Source organism: Dasypus novemcinctus, chromosome 16 (genome assembly GCF_030445035.2).
Source record: "Dasypus novemcinctus isolate mDasNov1 chromosome 16, mDasNov1.1.hap2, whole genome shotgun sequence".
Taxonomy (NCBI): domain Eukaryota; kingdom Metazoa; phylum Chordata; class Mammalia; order Cingulata; family Dasypodidae; genus Dasypus; species Dasypus novemcinctus.
In genome coordinates, this window is record NC_080688.1 from 38,813,597 (window position 1) to 38,829,171 (window position 15,575).

At 46.4% G+C, this 15,575-nt stretch overlaps 1 protein-coding gene across 4 annotated transcripts in view; it reads right to left on the reverse strand.

Annotated features, from left to right (window-relative positions):
- TMEM241 (transmembrane protein 241) overlaps positions 1-15,575 on the reverse strand; it is a 140,070-nt gene that overhangs the window by 11,489 nt on the left and 113,006 nt on the right. For all 4 annotated transcript variants that reach the window (XM_058277548.2, XM_058277545.2, XM_058277550.2 and 1 more), the window contains one exon: positions 3,345-3,409. In XM_058277548.2, the coding sequence (XP_058133531.1) occupies positions 3,345-3,409 (65 nt within the window). The remainder of the gene's footprint in view (positions 1-3,344; positions 3,410-15,575) is intronic.

Below are 15,575 nucleotides of genomic sequence, written 5' to 3' on the forward strand. Positions count from 1 at the left end.
TTCTTTGCTTTGCTTTTCCCCTTCCCCTTCAGTCTTTTTCTTTGCCTCTGGTTCATCCATCCTGGGTATTGTCCATGCTGGTCTAGAAGACTCTTTTTGTTTATCTCAATATCAGTCTCCATTTTCATGCCATCTTTCTCATCTTTCACCACACACTGCATTTTCACTTGGCAATATGTGGGTACCAACGCCGTTGCAATCTCTTGAACATCTTTCATTAACACATCACTATCTACTTAAGAATACTTTTAAGTCTGCTCAGCGCCTTTGGGAATTCTTTTTTCTCTTTTCAGCATGCATCTTCCTTTTCCACTTACTCCGAAAGCTTTTAGCCATGTTTTACCTGAGAAGATTCTCAGCCTCACAAGCCTCAAACACATCAGGACAACCGAAGTCTCTGCACGGAGGCGTGGTGCAAGCCGTGAGCCAAAGCACTTCTGAGACATATGCTTTCAACAACGTGTATTTCTGTATTGTTCTAAATGTTTTACGAACTATGTGTATTGACTATATAGTTTTTTCGTTTGTTTTAAATACCTTTTTTTTAAAGATTTATTTATTTCTCTTCCCTCCTCCCCCCCCCCCCCAATAGTCTGCTCTCTGTGCCCCTTTGCTGTGTGTTCTTCTGTGCCTGCTTGTATTCCTGTCCTGGGAAACTGTGTTGCTTTTTTTGTTGCATTATCTTGCTGTGTCAGCTCTGTGTGTGTGCGGCGGCACTCCCAGGCAGGCTGCACTTTTTTCGCACAGGATGGATGTCCTTGTGGGGTGCACTCCTTGCATGTGGGGCTCCCCTATGCATGGGACACCTCTGCATGGCATAGCACCCCTTGCGTACACCAGCACTGAGCATGGACCAGCTCTCCACACAGTCAGGAGGCCCTGGGTATTGAACCCTGGACCCTCCATATGGTAGGTGGACGCTCTATTAGTTGAGCCACAATTGCTTCCCTATATAGTTGTAAATTACATAAGTAAACAACCCCCCCCCACACACACATAAAATTAAAGCATATCTACAAATAAGGGTAGCAATGAGCAATTTTAACAGTGTAAAGCACACGATTACTTCCTCCCTCACCTTCACCTCACCTCCAAACCACAACCAAAAGCTTCTGTCATGATTGCAGGTACCAGTTTGGATATTAGTAATCCAGGGGAGAGCAAGGCCTTAATACCCTCAGCATTGCAACGGGTGGCGCAGCACGGCCACGCCCACCCAGCCTGGCCAGGCTGCACAAAGACAAGCTAGTAACAAGGGCAAAGCCACCCCTTCCACCTGCCACAGGCTTGGCACCAGATTTTGAAGGGCAAGTTCCCAGAGCTGGTCAAGTCTGAGTCACTGCGCCAGTGGGTCGTACTTCCACGCAGCCTGCCCGCCCTCCTTGCCTTAGGCTAGTCGGCCAAACCCCCTTGTGAGTCAACAGCTCCCAGGGAGATGGCATGGGCTGCGTTTCCAGGAGATGCGCTCTGCAGCTACCGACCCAGCTCCACCTCCAGCTCCTGTGCTCCTCCCACAGGGGAAGCAGGTTGTCGTGGAGCTGCAGCTTCCGGAGCATCCTCTCCACACCGCGGCCTCTGGGGTCCTCCCCAAGGGCCCACCTGCTCATCACCCCCTGCTTAGAACCCACCACCGGCTCTCTCCTGCATTCCCTGCAGAGTCCAGACTCCTCCGGGTGGGGTGCTTCTATGCACCCCATAGAAGGTAGCTTCTATGAGGGGCGCAGACCCCTACGAGCAGGAAGATGAGCAAGCGAGGTGATTCCAGGCAGTCAGAACTTTTGGCAAGGAAACAAACATGGCCATGGGAAATAGCAGGGGTGTTTCTACGGGGAGTGGCCAGGGCGGGCCTCTCTGAGGAGGTCACTTGATGCAGAGACCCAGAGGATGAAAAGTCAGTGGCTAGCTGATAAGGTGAAGGCGCGCATTCCTGCAGAGCAGTCGAGCTGGGAGGCTCTGAGCTGGGCATGGGCGTGTGTGGCCCAGGAGCAGAAAGGTTCTCTGCTCCCCTGGCCTCCAGACTGGGTTAGCCAACTACCCGCTCGATACCTCGACCTGGAGGTCTAAAAGGCACCTCAGCCTCGGTACATCCCAACCTACTCCTGACGCCTCCCGCCCCACCTCGCAAAAACTCTGCTCTGCACACATCATTCCCCATCCTGGCAAAAAGCAACTTCATTCTTTCCTCTGCTCAGGCCAAAAACCTAGGAGCCAGGGAGCAGAGGCGGCGCGAGTGGTTGAGCACCTGCTTTCCATGTATGAGGTCCCAGGTTTGATCTCTGGTATGTCCTACAAACAAATAAATGAAAAAACCAACTCTCATCGGGGAGTGGATGTAGCTCAGTGGTTGAGAGCTTGCTTCCCAAGTACGAAGTCCTGGATGCGATCTCCAGTACTTCCTAAAAAACAAAACAGAAACCTAGGAGTCATCCTTGTCGACTCTCTTCCTCCCAAATCCTATTGCCTTTACCCTCTTCCATTTCAGGTGTCCGACCACTTCTTGCCACTCCACCCCGTCCCAGCCACCATCTCTTACATCGCTGCCACAGCCCCTAGCTGATCTTTTGGCTTCCTCCCCACCGGGTTGACAGCCTGTTCTCCACGCAGCACACTGAGGATACATTTTAACATAGAAGCAGTATCTCCTTTGCTCAAAATCCCTCCCATCTCACTCTGGGGAAGCCTTTCAATGGATCTGAGGCCCCATATGGTCTGCTGAACACCTCTCCAGCCTCATTTCCTACTACTCTCCATTGTCACTCTGCTCCACGTTGCTCCTCAAGCAGACCAAGCACACTCTGACCTTGGGGCCTTTGCACTTGCTGTTCCCCCAGATATCCCCATGGCTCACGCCTTCACATCCCTCAGGTCTCTGCTCAGGTGTCTTAGTGAGAGGCAAATGGGTATCCACATTCTCAACAAGGATGATTTAGAGCTTGCCTAAGAGAAACTGAATTGAAGGATCAAAGAAAAGGAAAGAACCCCAAACTTAGCTACATTTTTAAAAAGCTCCCGCGGTTGTGGTTACTCTTCTGTGGGCTAGCAACCTGAAGGCACACTTGGGGATGTGCTGTTTCTGGATCTGGGTGCTGGTTACAGGTTGTGAAAATCCATCAAGGTGTATATCTATGCTGTTTGCACTTTTCTGAATGTACAGTTACACTTCAACAAAACAGCTGTTTAAAAAAATTAATCTCCTTTAACATGGGATTTCCATTTGGATGGAGACTGACATATGCCCAACACACATACTCTTTTTGAACATCTGAGATAAAAAAAGAAAAAAATAGTATCCTGATGAAGCCAAAATAAGTAATTTGCATTTCCTCTCATGGGAAAAGACTTACCAACCCACAGTTGCACTGGCCAGGATCATATCAAACAGCAATACCGATAAACCAGCCGTGATTACCTGCAGAGAGAGGTTCAACAAAGGTCATCAAAGGAAGACGGCTGAAACCTTCTCCAGAGTGTCCCCCCTCACACACACACACAAACTGGGTTCATAGAAGTTCAGATCCTCAACGTCAAGCCATTTCTTTTCACTTCATGTGCTTCTTTTCTATGCACCTTCTAGTTCCCTTGATTTAGTGCTGCCTCTGAGAGCAAAGCCCTTAGTGCTAAAAATGCCTAAGTAATCTATTTTGGGGGTGGGAATCTTCAAAGACACATTTTTTAAAAATTAAGTATTTTCTTAAAAAAGACACATTTAACTTCCAAAGCCCTCAAAGGAGGTGGACATCAACAGCCAACATCTCTCTGGGGAAGGGGCATCTTAAGAAGACTCATTCCCATCTTGCCTCAGCTATGCAGACTTACCTGTTCCCAAATCCTCCAGGTGAAAACATACCTGTCAGCCTGCCTTTGCCCACTTCCCTGTCTTCCCAGTTCTAATAACCCGTTTTTCTGGCTTATGAACCCGACACTAAGAAATCAGGTGCTTCCCGTGAAAGGGAGCAATTAAGTCATTAACTAATCAACATTTGCAAATACCTAGAGGCCAGAGGGGAGGGAAGAGGCTCTTCATCCCCACCTCTCTCAGAACTAGAAATTACAATAAAGTCTCAGGAATAGCAAGAACAGGGCTTAGATCCAGAGGTGCCTCTAAACAGACTGAACAAAGGAAGAGATTGTGCGAACCAGGGATGGATTCCTATATGCCAAGGGCCTTGGCGGCGCTGGAATGTCTGCTTCAGAAATGATGTTTTTTGTTTCTGGAATTCTGCATCTGGCAGGTCAAAACTGCTTCCATTAGGAAGGTAACCCTATAGACTCGCTTTCTTTGGTGGCAGCGAGAAGCAGCAGGCAGCAGGCTGTGTTGGAATACGTGCCATTCGGGCTGGAGGTCTTCAGTAATCCCAGTCAAGGGGGCTCCAAGCTGGGAACAAGGCAGCAAGCAGATGGTCAGAAGGAAGGGGCTGGTTTGATGAGTTCCATCCTCAGGAAGAAAATGAAAGGCTGAAGTTCAAAAGAACTTACATTGACCATCAAAGGAAGAAGTCTGGAGCTATAATCCTGCAACCTTATGCTTATAAATGCTGTGAGATTTTGGAACCTTTCTAATTTACCCATTTGGGCTCACCTTCTGTTTGCCTCCCTTTACTGATTTGCAGCAAATGCCTTTATAACAACAACAACAAAAACCCCACACCTGCATAGTCCTCAGGATCAACAAAGACGTAGAAACTGAGACAGAGACCAGTGCAAAGCAGAACCCAAAGGATAAGAGGAACGAGATTTCTCAACGTGGGAGTTTCTTTTTTAAAGTACACAATGAATGACATTGTCCCTCTTTCCTTCTGCAATTCCTCAGAAGTTCCCATGGGATGGTGCCAATGGAGATCTAGATCTTGGAATGGCTGAAAAAGGTTCCAATGTACCAATGGATGTTGGTGATGTTGACAGCTTGGCATATAGGAACACCTCACAAAATTTATCAAGGGCTCAACCAGCCTTTTCTAATTCTTCACCATTGTCTTCATCCTTGCCTCCCATTACCAGCCCTTCAAGGCATTCTTTGAACAGGGAGTTCCTCTCCTTATTCTCTGCTTATTTTTCACATGACTTTTAGTCTAGCCGGGGAAGCTGTCAACTCCCACACTGCCTGCAGCTCTCACACTGCAGTAACTTACGTCTCTGCCCCTCCCTGAACTTCTTTAGCTTAGGAGGAATCACGTTTGCCATGACATAGACAGCTGGTCCGCTTATTCCTACTAACTTCACCTTATGCCAAGAAAAATATGTCTTAAAATTTGCAAACCAGCCCTGACTTGAAAATAAGGCTCGTTTAGTAGCCACGCTGGTGCCTTTGCCATCAGCTGCTTCCTGGAACTGTTTGTACAGTCTCCTGCCTTTCCCCGAGCCACCTTCTCAAACTTCTCCAAAGTTTTATCTCCCAATCGATGGGCAGAGTTTCTGTTGGCTGGGACACACAGTGAAATTTCACAAATAGCTGTGTCTTATTTCGGCAGACAGTGTGTAGTGAATTTTTTCAACGCTGTAGAGCTACAATGGAGTCAGATGGGCCACTTTTCAATCTATTCAGTTGCTTTGCCTCTCCATTTTCTTTTTTTTTAAAAAATAGAACATATTTATTTTTTTACTTATAAAAACATTACTTATGGGGAGTGAGGGTAGCTCAGTGGTTGAGCCCCTGCTTCCCATGCATGAGGTCCCAGGTTCCATCTCTGGTACCTCCTAAAAACAAATTACTTTTTTTTTTTTAAAAGAAGCTTGAGATTACATAAATGTTACATCAAAAAAATAGGAGATTCCCATACACCCCACCCCATCTCCACTTCTCCCATTCACAGCATCTTTCATTGGTGTGGTACATTGGTTACAATCGATGAGCACATATTGAAGCACTGCCTTTAACCACGGGCTGCTAAGAACTGCATTACTTCCAGATTAACCAGGATGAAGAAAAGGAGATGAGGCTTAAAACTCACTTCTCCACTTTCTTTTACTTTCACTACCAACCCCAGAAATCAGCTCTCTTTTGGGAGGCATTTTTACACACGCACACCTCACTCACACAATAACCAGAGTTCTATCATTTCACAGACGTCACTGCATAACAAAGGACCAGGTGCAGCCTCAAAGCGAGGCAGACGCTGGGCAGGCAGCCAGCCCGATGTACCCCCGACGTGACTCTCTCCCTCCCGCACATCCGACTGTGCCGTGTGTGAGGGGCAAATCCACACCTCAGCAAAGGGATGGATTTCTCTATGCCGGGGGCCTGGGGGGGCGTCTCAAGAACAGCTGAATGTGTGGATGTTAGATCTTCTAATGCCAAGGGCCACTCCACTTCGCACCCCACTGTGGAAGAGAGGCCAGGAGGGGCTGGCTTTGCAATCTGGGTACAGAATGCCCCTTCACGGCCACCGAGGGCAGCACCTGAGAGGTGGGCGGGGCTCCTGTAGCTCACGGGTGGGAAACCAGGACCCAGGAGTGAGTGACAGACCCTGGCCCGGCCAGTGCACGCCAGTGAGGAGCAGAAGTGGGGAGCCAGAAACCCGGGACAGGGCCCCTCGGGCGCCACACAGCTTGTGAAAGAGAACCCATTCCTTTCTCTCAGCCTGAATTCTTAATTCTTCCCTCTTGCCCTCTACCAACTTCTTCCCCTGACTAAATCTTCACGGCACCTGGTGAGACCCTGCTGAAAGGGGGCCTGCGCCCGGCCCCCCGGCGCTGTGCCCTCCTCCACAGGAGCTTGCGCTCACTGCCCACGCTCGGCTTTGTCGACCGTCCGTCTGAATGGAAGTCTGTCTCCTGAACTAGATCGTGGCATCCCAAGGTCCAGGCCGGGGTCTCCACCCGCCTGAGCCCATGGCCTGGGGGCGGCCAGAGGCCCTGCTCAGCCCTGGGGAGCGTCCGCTCTCAAAACGGGCTCGGCGCTGGCCTGCTCTCTGCTCGCTAGGAGTCTGCTCTGAGAGCAAGGGTCTTTAGGTGCTCAAAGCTCATATTCTGCTCTGGACAGTAATGTATACAGTAGGGTATTAATATATAACTAGAAATTCAGAACAGAGTTTTTCAGCACAGAAACAAAATCTCTTATCGTTAAACACAGAACAAGTGTTTAAAAACAAAAGTGTGGGAAGCGGTTGTGGCTCGATCGACTGGGCTCCCGTCTACCATATGGGAGGCCCTAGGTTTGCTTCCGGGGCCTCCTTGTGAGGGCAGGCTGGCCCACACCCACGGAGAGCTGATGGCCCGCACCCACAGAGAGCTGGCGCAGCAGGATGACGCAACAAAGGGAGACAAACAGGCACAGAAGAACACGCAGTAAATAGACACAGAGCAGACAGCAAGCAAACGGCAAGGGGGGGGATAAATAAATAAATTTTTTTTAAAAAAAGGGCTAAATAGGAAAAGAAAAGGTCTCGTGATTCTGAAATACCTTGGAAGCTTACAAAGGGATGTGCTGGTGTGTGTATGTGTGTGTGTGTGTGTGAGAGAGAGAGAGACCGGAAGGATTTCTTTAATTTCTAACCTCCAGGTCCTTGAAGACAAGGTTATTAAATACAAATCTTAAATCACAGAGCAGTAATTTTACCAAGAACATGCAGGCATGGGACCCATCTCAGCTCTTATTTTCCAGCCCCACCCTCGAAGCGTTTCACTGCCACCTCCACCACGTTCGCCAAGTTCTTGTTTTAGGAACGCGTGCATTTTGACATTTGCTTGCACCGGGGGCTTCCTGAGTGATGACCCTGATGAGGGGGCCTGGGGCTCAGGGCGCTCGGGTGGCAGCACTGAGGCTGGAGCCCTGGAGGCACCTCACCGCCCCCCCACCCGCCTCTCACCGCACCCACCCCGAGCACCGGAGACCAGCCCAGCTTACCAGTCGACGCCCTCTGGGCTCCAGCCCTGCGCGGGCTCGGTCTCTGTCAACGGGGTGGGGACTTGCCAGCCTGCCCAGCTCTGGCCAGTCAGCGGCCTCTCCAGAGCCTTATCCCCCAGGAGGGCCACTCCGCCGAGCTCCAGCCATGGCCTGGACGGCTGGCCCTGTGCCCTGCCCGCCACTCTCAGGGCTGACAGGAACTAAGGGCCCCAGTGGTCACGAGGTGTTGGTCCCTCCCTCAGCTCGGACTCCAGAGCCAGCGCCCCGAGGACAGTCTCCTAGGCCTGGGCGCACCTTGGGGAGGGCCTCCCAAATCCTAGCCATCTCCCCCCTCTCTCTCCTGTGCTTCAGAAAAGAGCGAAAGGCCTGGGCCCAAGTTGGTAGGTGTGAAGCCTTCCGCCCGCTGCTGGGCTGTGCCTGGGGACCCTGAGAGGGACAGAATCAGCCCAGGGCCTCCCACTCGTGGTGATGGGGCAGCATCCAATCAGGACATCACAGCCCTAAAGCCGCAAGGTCACCCTGAGGGGCCGGTAAGGGCTCCAGCCCCTTCCACATCTCCAACCCCCCGAAATAAAACCACACCTTTTGCTCTCCAAAAAAAGTCAGTAAAAGCATAACTAAACACCAAACACAAACCCCTAAAAGTGGCTATAATCCATGCATGAAAAAGACTTCACTTTACTCTTGGAACTTGCCATTCAAGGACAGAAGAAGTGGCCGTCATTACCAATTGTTCTTTCTTGTTAAAGGCATTTTTGAAAATACAGTATTTTTCCCAAAGAAGAAAGAGTTTCTTTCTTAGTCCTAGGAATGTCTCCTTCTCACACGCAGATCTGAAGAACAAACACCAGGACCCTGCCACTGGCGAAGGAATGCCAAAAACAGCAGAACTCAATTCAGTGTGTCAACAGCCTGGCTTTGAACTTCCTGGCTTTGTCAACTGATGTCCTGACCTCTGTGTTATTTAAACAGATTTTGGTATTTAATGCAGATTAGGCTTGTTTTTCAAACATTCATTTCAATCCTAAATAATATTTTCCATTTTTCTAAGGAAAAAGAAAGGGGGGGAGGGGTCATTAGGGGGAACCTGCAAGAGAGTCAGGTGTTTGGGGGAGAAAGAGATGCAGGTTTGTTGTATTTCTGTTGTTGTTGCTTCAAAAAGTGACAGACTCGAGCCCGCGCACAATCCTCCACGGCCCACCGCTTCAGCCCGAGTTCCAGCCATAAACACCCACTGAAAGTGGTTGTAGGTTTTCAAACAGGGTTTTGCTCAGCTAGTTCTCTCTGCTTGGAATAATCTCGTAGGACCTCCCACACAATTCCTCCACACCTTTCAAAAATCCATCCTCAACGAACCTCGAAAGCATCGTGTTAAGTGAAATGAGACAGGCACAAAAGGACAAATATTTTATGATGTCACTCATACGAAATAATCAGAATATGCAAATTCAGTCAAGTTAGAATACACGTTGGCAGGGGTGGGAATGGGGAATGAGGAATCACTGGTTAGTGGACACAGAGTTTCTGCTTCTGATGCTTCCCTAAGTCCCTAAGTCCTTGCGACTGCAGGAGCCACACTCTCCTGAAATATGTGGGCTCCCCAGCAGAGTGGGCTATTCGCCTTTGTAGGTTTGGGGCCTAACAACAGAGGCCGATGTATGGTAAGTGCCTGAAAAATTTTATGTAACTGCACTAGATCATCAGAGCAGATCATATAGCCCCAAAGGTCACTATACTGTCAATTTTCAAATCCCTTCTCATGTCTTAAGGACAACTGGAACCAAAGACTTGAGAACCACCAGGTTTGGTGCCAGGTGCCTCCTGGGGAAGGTGAGCAAACAATGAGCAGACAGACAAGAGAGCCACCTGGGGGAGAGGGGGATAAAGAAAGAAAAATAAAGTAAATGAATAAACCTTAAAAAAAAAATTCCAAATACCAGGCGAGTAGCATTATATGAAAGTCTACAACACAGCCTCTGAAACAGGTCAACACACGCCTCCAAATCCTGGACATGTGGTGGAGCAGAGTGTTTGCACACCAGCTTGCAGAGGTAGTTCTTGAGCCTTGCTGCCGGAGTTGGAGGGTGTAGAGGAGAACTTCTCCAATTTCAATGTGTGTGCTTATCACCTGGGGATTTGTTACAATGCAGATGCTGTTCAGGAGGTCTGGGATGGGACCTGAGACTGTGCATTTCTGACAAGTACCCTGGTGATGGTGATGCATGGAAAGGTGTAGAAGACACCTGTTGTTTTGTCTGCCCAGCCCTTCTCCTTTCCTTCCTCTATGACAGGGGTTCTTAACCTTTTTGTTCCATGGACCCTTTTGCCAGTCAGGTGAAAACCATGGACCCCTTACTAAGTCCACAGTGTTCTGTGTATTATTTAATAAATATATCACACCTGCACCAACACGTCCCCCACAAGAATAGTGGTTTTTTTAAAATTTCAATTCAAGTTCCCAGATCACTTGTTTTACGATTTTTTTACTTTGTTTTTCTTTATCTCCCCTCCCCCAGATGGTTCTCTTGTCTGTCTGCTCATTGTTTGCTTGCACTTCCTCAGGATGCATGGGGCACCAAACCCGGGACCTCCCACATGGGGGGAAAGTGCCCAAAGGCCTGAGCCACATCTCCTCCCTGAGGGCTGCAGCATCTGCTGGCTTGTGGCATCTACTCCTTGCAGTGGGAGGCAGCATCCAGCTCACTGCAGCGGGAGGCACTGTCTGCTCATCTTCTTTAGGAGACAGGGGGACCTGAACCTGGGACCTCCCGTGTGGCAGGCGGGTGCCCAACTGGTTGAGCATCCACTTCCTATTTGGCATATTTTAAAATACTCAATTGACCCTTATTATTACTTCTATGATTTATCATCATGATCAGGGTCATTATTAAACTCATGATGAACTCCAGTCATGGCTATTAACAGTATTTGTTAGCACTCCACTAAAATATACAATGAGCCATTCATTTTGCCAGATATCAGAAAAACCACATTTACCATAAGCACTGTGGGTTTCAGAACATAGATCAGAAACAAAAAAGAGATCAGGGTCATGTGAAGGGAGAAGAAAATTTAAATCTAGAAAATCCTTAGATGGCTTAAACACTTATATTTCACAGAAGAAATAAGAGAATGAGAATGAAATTAGAAAAACGTGGCATCAACATCTACTTAAGGGAAGCTAGGGGAAGAAAGTAATCAACGTTCAACGCAAGCAAAAGATGTACCAGAGTCACATATATCATCTACGTCAACCTGCACAGTAGGATGAATAGCCCATTCCACAGAAGAAACGGAAGCGCACACAGATGACATACCTCACTCAAGGCACAGAGTTTTCACAAGGGAAGAGTTGGGATGGAAAACCCAGGGCTCCAGATTCCTTTGCCATTCCTTCTTTCCACCCCAGGTCAGCCTTGACCGTGGCTTTGTTAACCCTAGAGATGTCCAATAGACTCAGGAGTTCTCAATCCTGGCTGCACATCAGAACATCCTAAGAAGTTTTTAAAAAGCCAAAAAGCAAAACAAAAAAGCCTGTCCTGTCACAGCAATCAAATCAGAATCTCTTTGCATGAGGCCCAGCTAAGCTATGAGGATTTGTGAAAAGACCCCTAGTGATTCTCTTACGAAGCTAGGGTCAAATCCCTGATCACACATACTTCACTTGCACAAAAATGTCCATCAGACTGCCAATTTCTTAGAACCAATTATAACATTGATGAAAAAAAGTAGGCCCGATCCTGGTAAAACGAGGCATGACATCCCCATCCCCATCATCATCCGTCGGTGCAGCTCTTATTTACGTAATGCATATTGCTGGGCCAAGACTTGCCTGACACTTTAGAGACATTATCTTGCTTAGTTGCCAAAACAAGCTAGTGAGGTAGGTAACCACAGAAGAAAACTCTGGGTCTCCAGACCAGGCGCCTCTTCTCTGAAACTTTCTCCCTCCTACCTCCCTCAGCTCTTATGTTTGCAGGGCTGCATTACATGACCCGGCCCCCTGGCTAGAACTTATCTGACTGAAGTTTCTTTCCTGAGGCCCAACTATACATCCTTCCTTTAAGGTCTATGAATCATCCTTGTGGCCTGCCAGGAAAACCACTTATTTTGCTTCAGGTAGGTGAGTGAGTTCCAATTCCATGCAACTAGAAGGTGGTGAACGGGGGTGGTATTCATATCTCCATCTTTGAAAGGAGGAAACTGAGGGAACACAGCTATTTTGTGGTGATCAGTCAATCCCAGTTCAATCTGCCTCCAAGTCTGTGATCTAAACCCCTGCCACTCAAAGCGTGGTCCATGGACCAGAAGCACTGGGAGCAGCTGAGAGCTTGTTAGAAATGCAGGAGCTGGAGCCCACCCTAGACCAAAGGGAAATCTGCAGGATCCGGAGATGATCTGCATTTCTACCAGATGTCGACTAAAGTTTACAGAGTACTGGTTAATGCATATGAAGCAGAAGGGTCCCGTCTTCTGCATTTCTAACAGGTGAGGCTGTTGCTGCTGCTCCCTGGACCAGTGTTTCTTCTTTTTTAAAATATTCAGCCATACCCTACAGCAGTCATTTCCCCATCCCACCTCCCAGCTCTAGGCAACCACTAGTCTACTTTCTGTCTCTATATTTGCCATTCTGGAAATTTCACAGAAGTGAAATCATACAGTGTGGATTTTTGCAGCTGGCTGATTTCATTTAGCCTGTTTTCAAGATTCACCCATGTTGTAGCATGTATCAGTATTTCATCCCTTCTTATTGACAAACACTATTACATTGTATGGATATATCACATTATATTCATCCATTCATCAGTTGATAGGCATTTGAATTATTTCCCCTTTTTGGCTATTATAAATAATGCTGCTATGAACATTCATGCACAAGTGTTTGTGTGGACATATGTCTTCACTTCTCTTGGGTATATACTTGGGAACAGAACTGCTGGGTCATAGAGTAACTCTATGTTTAACTGTTTAATCCATTTTGCACAGTGGCTACACCATTTTACAGCCCTACCAGAGATGTGTCAGGGTTCCAATTTCTCACATCTTTGTTTTCATCTTTTTTATTATAGTCATCCATGTGGGCGTGAAGTGGTATCTAATCATAGTTTTGATTTGGATTTCTCTGATGGCTAATGATGTTAACCATATTTCCAAGTGCTTATAGGCCATTTGAATACCTTCAGTGGAGATCTGACTACTTAGAGCCTTGGCACATTTTAAACTGAGATCTATATTTTTATTATTGAATTGTAAAAGTTTTTTGTATACCAGTCCCTTCTCAGACATTTGTCTGTGGGTTGTCTTTTCACTTCCTAGATGCTATCTTTTGTAGTACATTTTTTAAAATTTTGATGAAGTCTAATATATATTTTTGTTGTTGACGATTGTACTTTTGGTGTCATGGGCCAATTTTTGAGCAGCAAGGAACTCTTAATCACAATTCTATCCTATATCTTAACTAATACTATATATGTACAGTTATACTTTGGTTTCATTTTTAGAGAGTCATTCATTCTATCTTCAAACATTTATATTCTATTGTGGAACATGACGTGTCTATCCAAAATAAGTACTACTGCACTTGATTTCTATAGGTTCCATATGTGATATTAGCAAAGAAGTCAATCCTATGCTGTGTAATATAAATCTGAGGTTTTGTGATTCAGTAGAAATCTGAGAATTAGGAGATCTAATACACATATATATTTAAAGGAAGAGTCTAGAAAACCTCATGTAATAATTCTTGAAACATTTTCATAGTAATTTTGAAGATTCAGGTGTCTTAGTTTGTGACAAGCTGGCAATGTAAAATATAGGAAATGGGCTGGCTTTCATAATGGGAATTTATTAGGGTAAGAGCTTACAGTTCTGAGGCTGTGAAAATGTCCAAACCAAGGCATCATCAGAGATTTTGTCTCACCAAAGGTTGGCTGCTGGCAATCCTGGATTCCTGCCACATGGCAAGGCAAAATGGAGGCAGGTCTCTGCCTTCTTCTCCAGGTTCACTTTCTCCCCAAGCTCAGCTGTGGGCAATGAGGCATATTGCTCATCTCTCCCAGGCCTTGTCTCTTCAGCTTTCATGCTGTTTCTCTGATTCCAGCCTCCAACCTCTCTTTCAGTCTCTTGGAATTTCTCTGTCTTTCCACAGCTGTAGGTGATCCTGGAGTCCTCTCTCACATGGCAGGGTAAATGGCATTCTCTGTGTGTGTGTCTCCTTATATAAGACTCTAGTAAAATAACTGGGACCTACTCTGAGTCCCAATATAATCAAAGGCCCTTAACTGAAGAAATCTAATCAAAATTGATCTAATCAAAAGGTGCCTTAACTGAATCTAACCAAAAAGTCCAACAAATAGGCTTACACACACAGCAATGGGTTAGCTTGAGAACATAATTTTCTGGGGTCCACAAAAGATTCAAACCAGCTCTTTAGGTAGAAATAAAAGAATGGAGTATTGAGATTATCCAATCTCTCTTCCTTTATTTCAGCACTTTAAAGATGGCATTCTGGCAGCAGACTTGGCCCAGTGGTTAGGGTGTCCATCTACCACACAGGAGGTCCGCGGTTCAAACCCCGGGCCTCCTTGACCCGTGTGGAGCTGGCCCATGTGCAGTGCTGATGCGCGCAAGGAGTGCCCTGCCATGCAGGGGTGTCCCCCGCGTAGGGAAGCCCCACGTGCAAGGAGTGCACCCCGTAAGGAGAGCCGCCCAGTGTGAAAGAAAGTGCAGCCTGCCCAGGAATGGCGCCGCACACATGGAGAGCTGACACAACAAGATGACACAACAAAAAGAAACACAGATTCCCATGCCGCTGACAACACAGATTCCCATGCCGCTGACAACACAGAAGCAGACAAAGAAGACAACGCAGTGAATAGATACAGAGAACAGACAACCGGGGTGGAGGGGAAGGGGAATGGAATGAATAAATAAATCTTAAAAAAAAAAAGATGGCATTCCATAGTCTTCTGGTATCCATAATTTCAGTTAAAATGTTAGCCATAAGCTTTATGGTTGCATTTTAAATTTTAGATAATGTGGGTTTTTTCCCTCTGGTTGATTTTAAGATTTTCTCATTAGCTTTGGTTTTGAACAGTTTGACTAAGATATACCTAAGTATGGTTTTCTTTGTATTTTCCTATTTGGGGTTGATGTCTTTCAACAGTTTAGAAATTTTCCCAGCCATTATCTCTTCAAATATTGCTTCTGCCCAATCTTTACTGCCTTTCTAGAATTCCACTTATGCATTTATTAGACCTTTTGACCAATCCCACCACATCTCTTACACTCTGTTCTGTTCCTTCTTTTTTCCTCTTTGTACTTCATTTGGGTATTTTCTATTGACCTTGAGTTTACTAAGCCTGCCATACTGTGCCCAGTCTATTCTTAGACCCATCCAATAAGTTATTAATTTAATGTGTATTTTTCAGTTTTATAATAACTAATTTTTTTAGATTCCAATTTTGCACGGAAATTCTCTTAGCATTTTATCCATCTTTCTTCCTATTTTCTTTAACAAAGTAATCAATCATTTAAAATATCTGGTCATCTGTAGTTCTACTCCAAATGTTTATTTTTCCTCTTAATTATCAATCACATTTCCCTGCTTCTTCACATGGATATATATTTTTTTATTTCAATTTTTTATGGTCACATATACACAACACAAAATTTCCCATTTTAACCACTTTCCTGGGTACAATTTAGTGATAGTATTTACACTCACATGTCT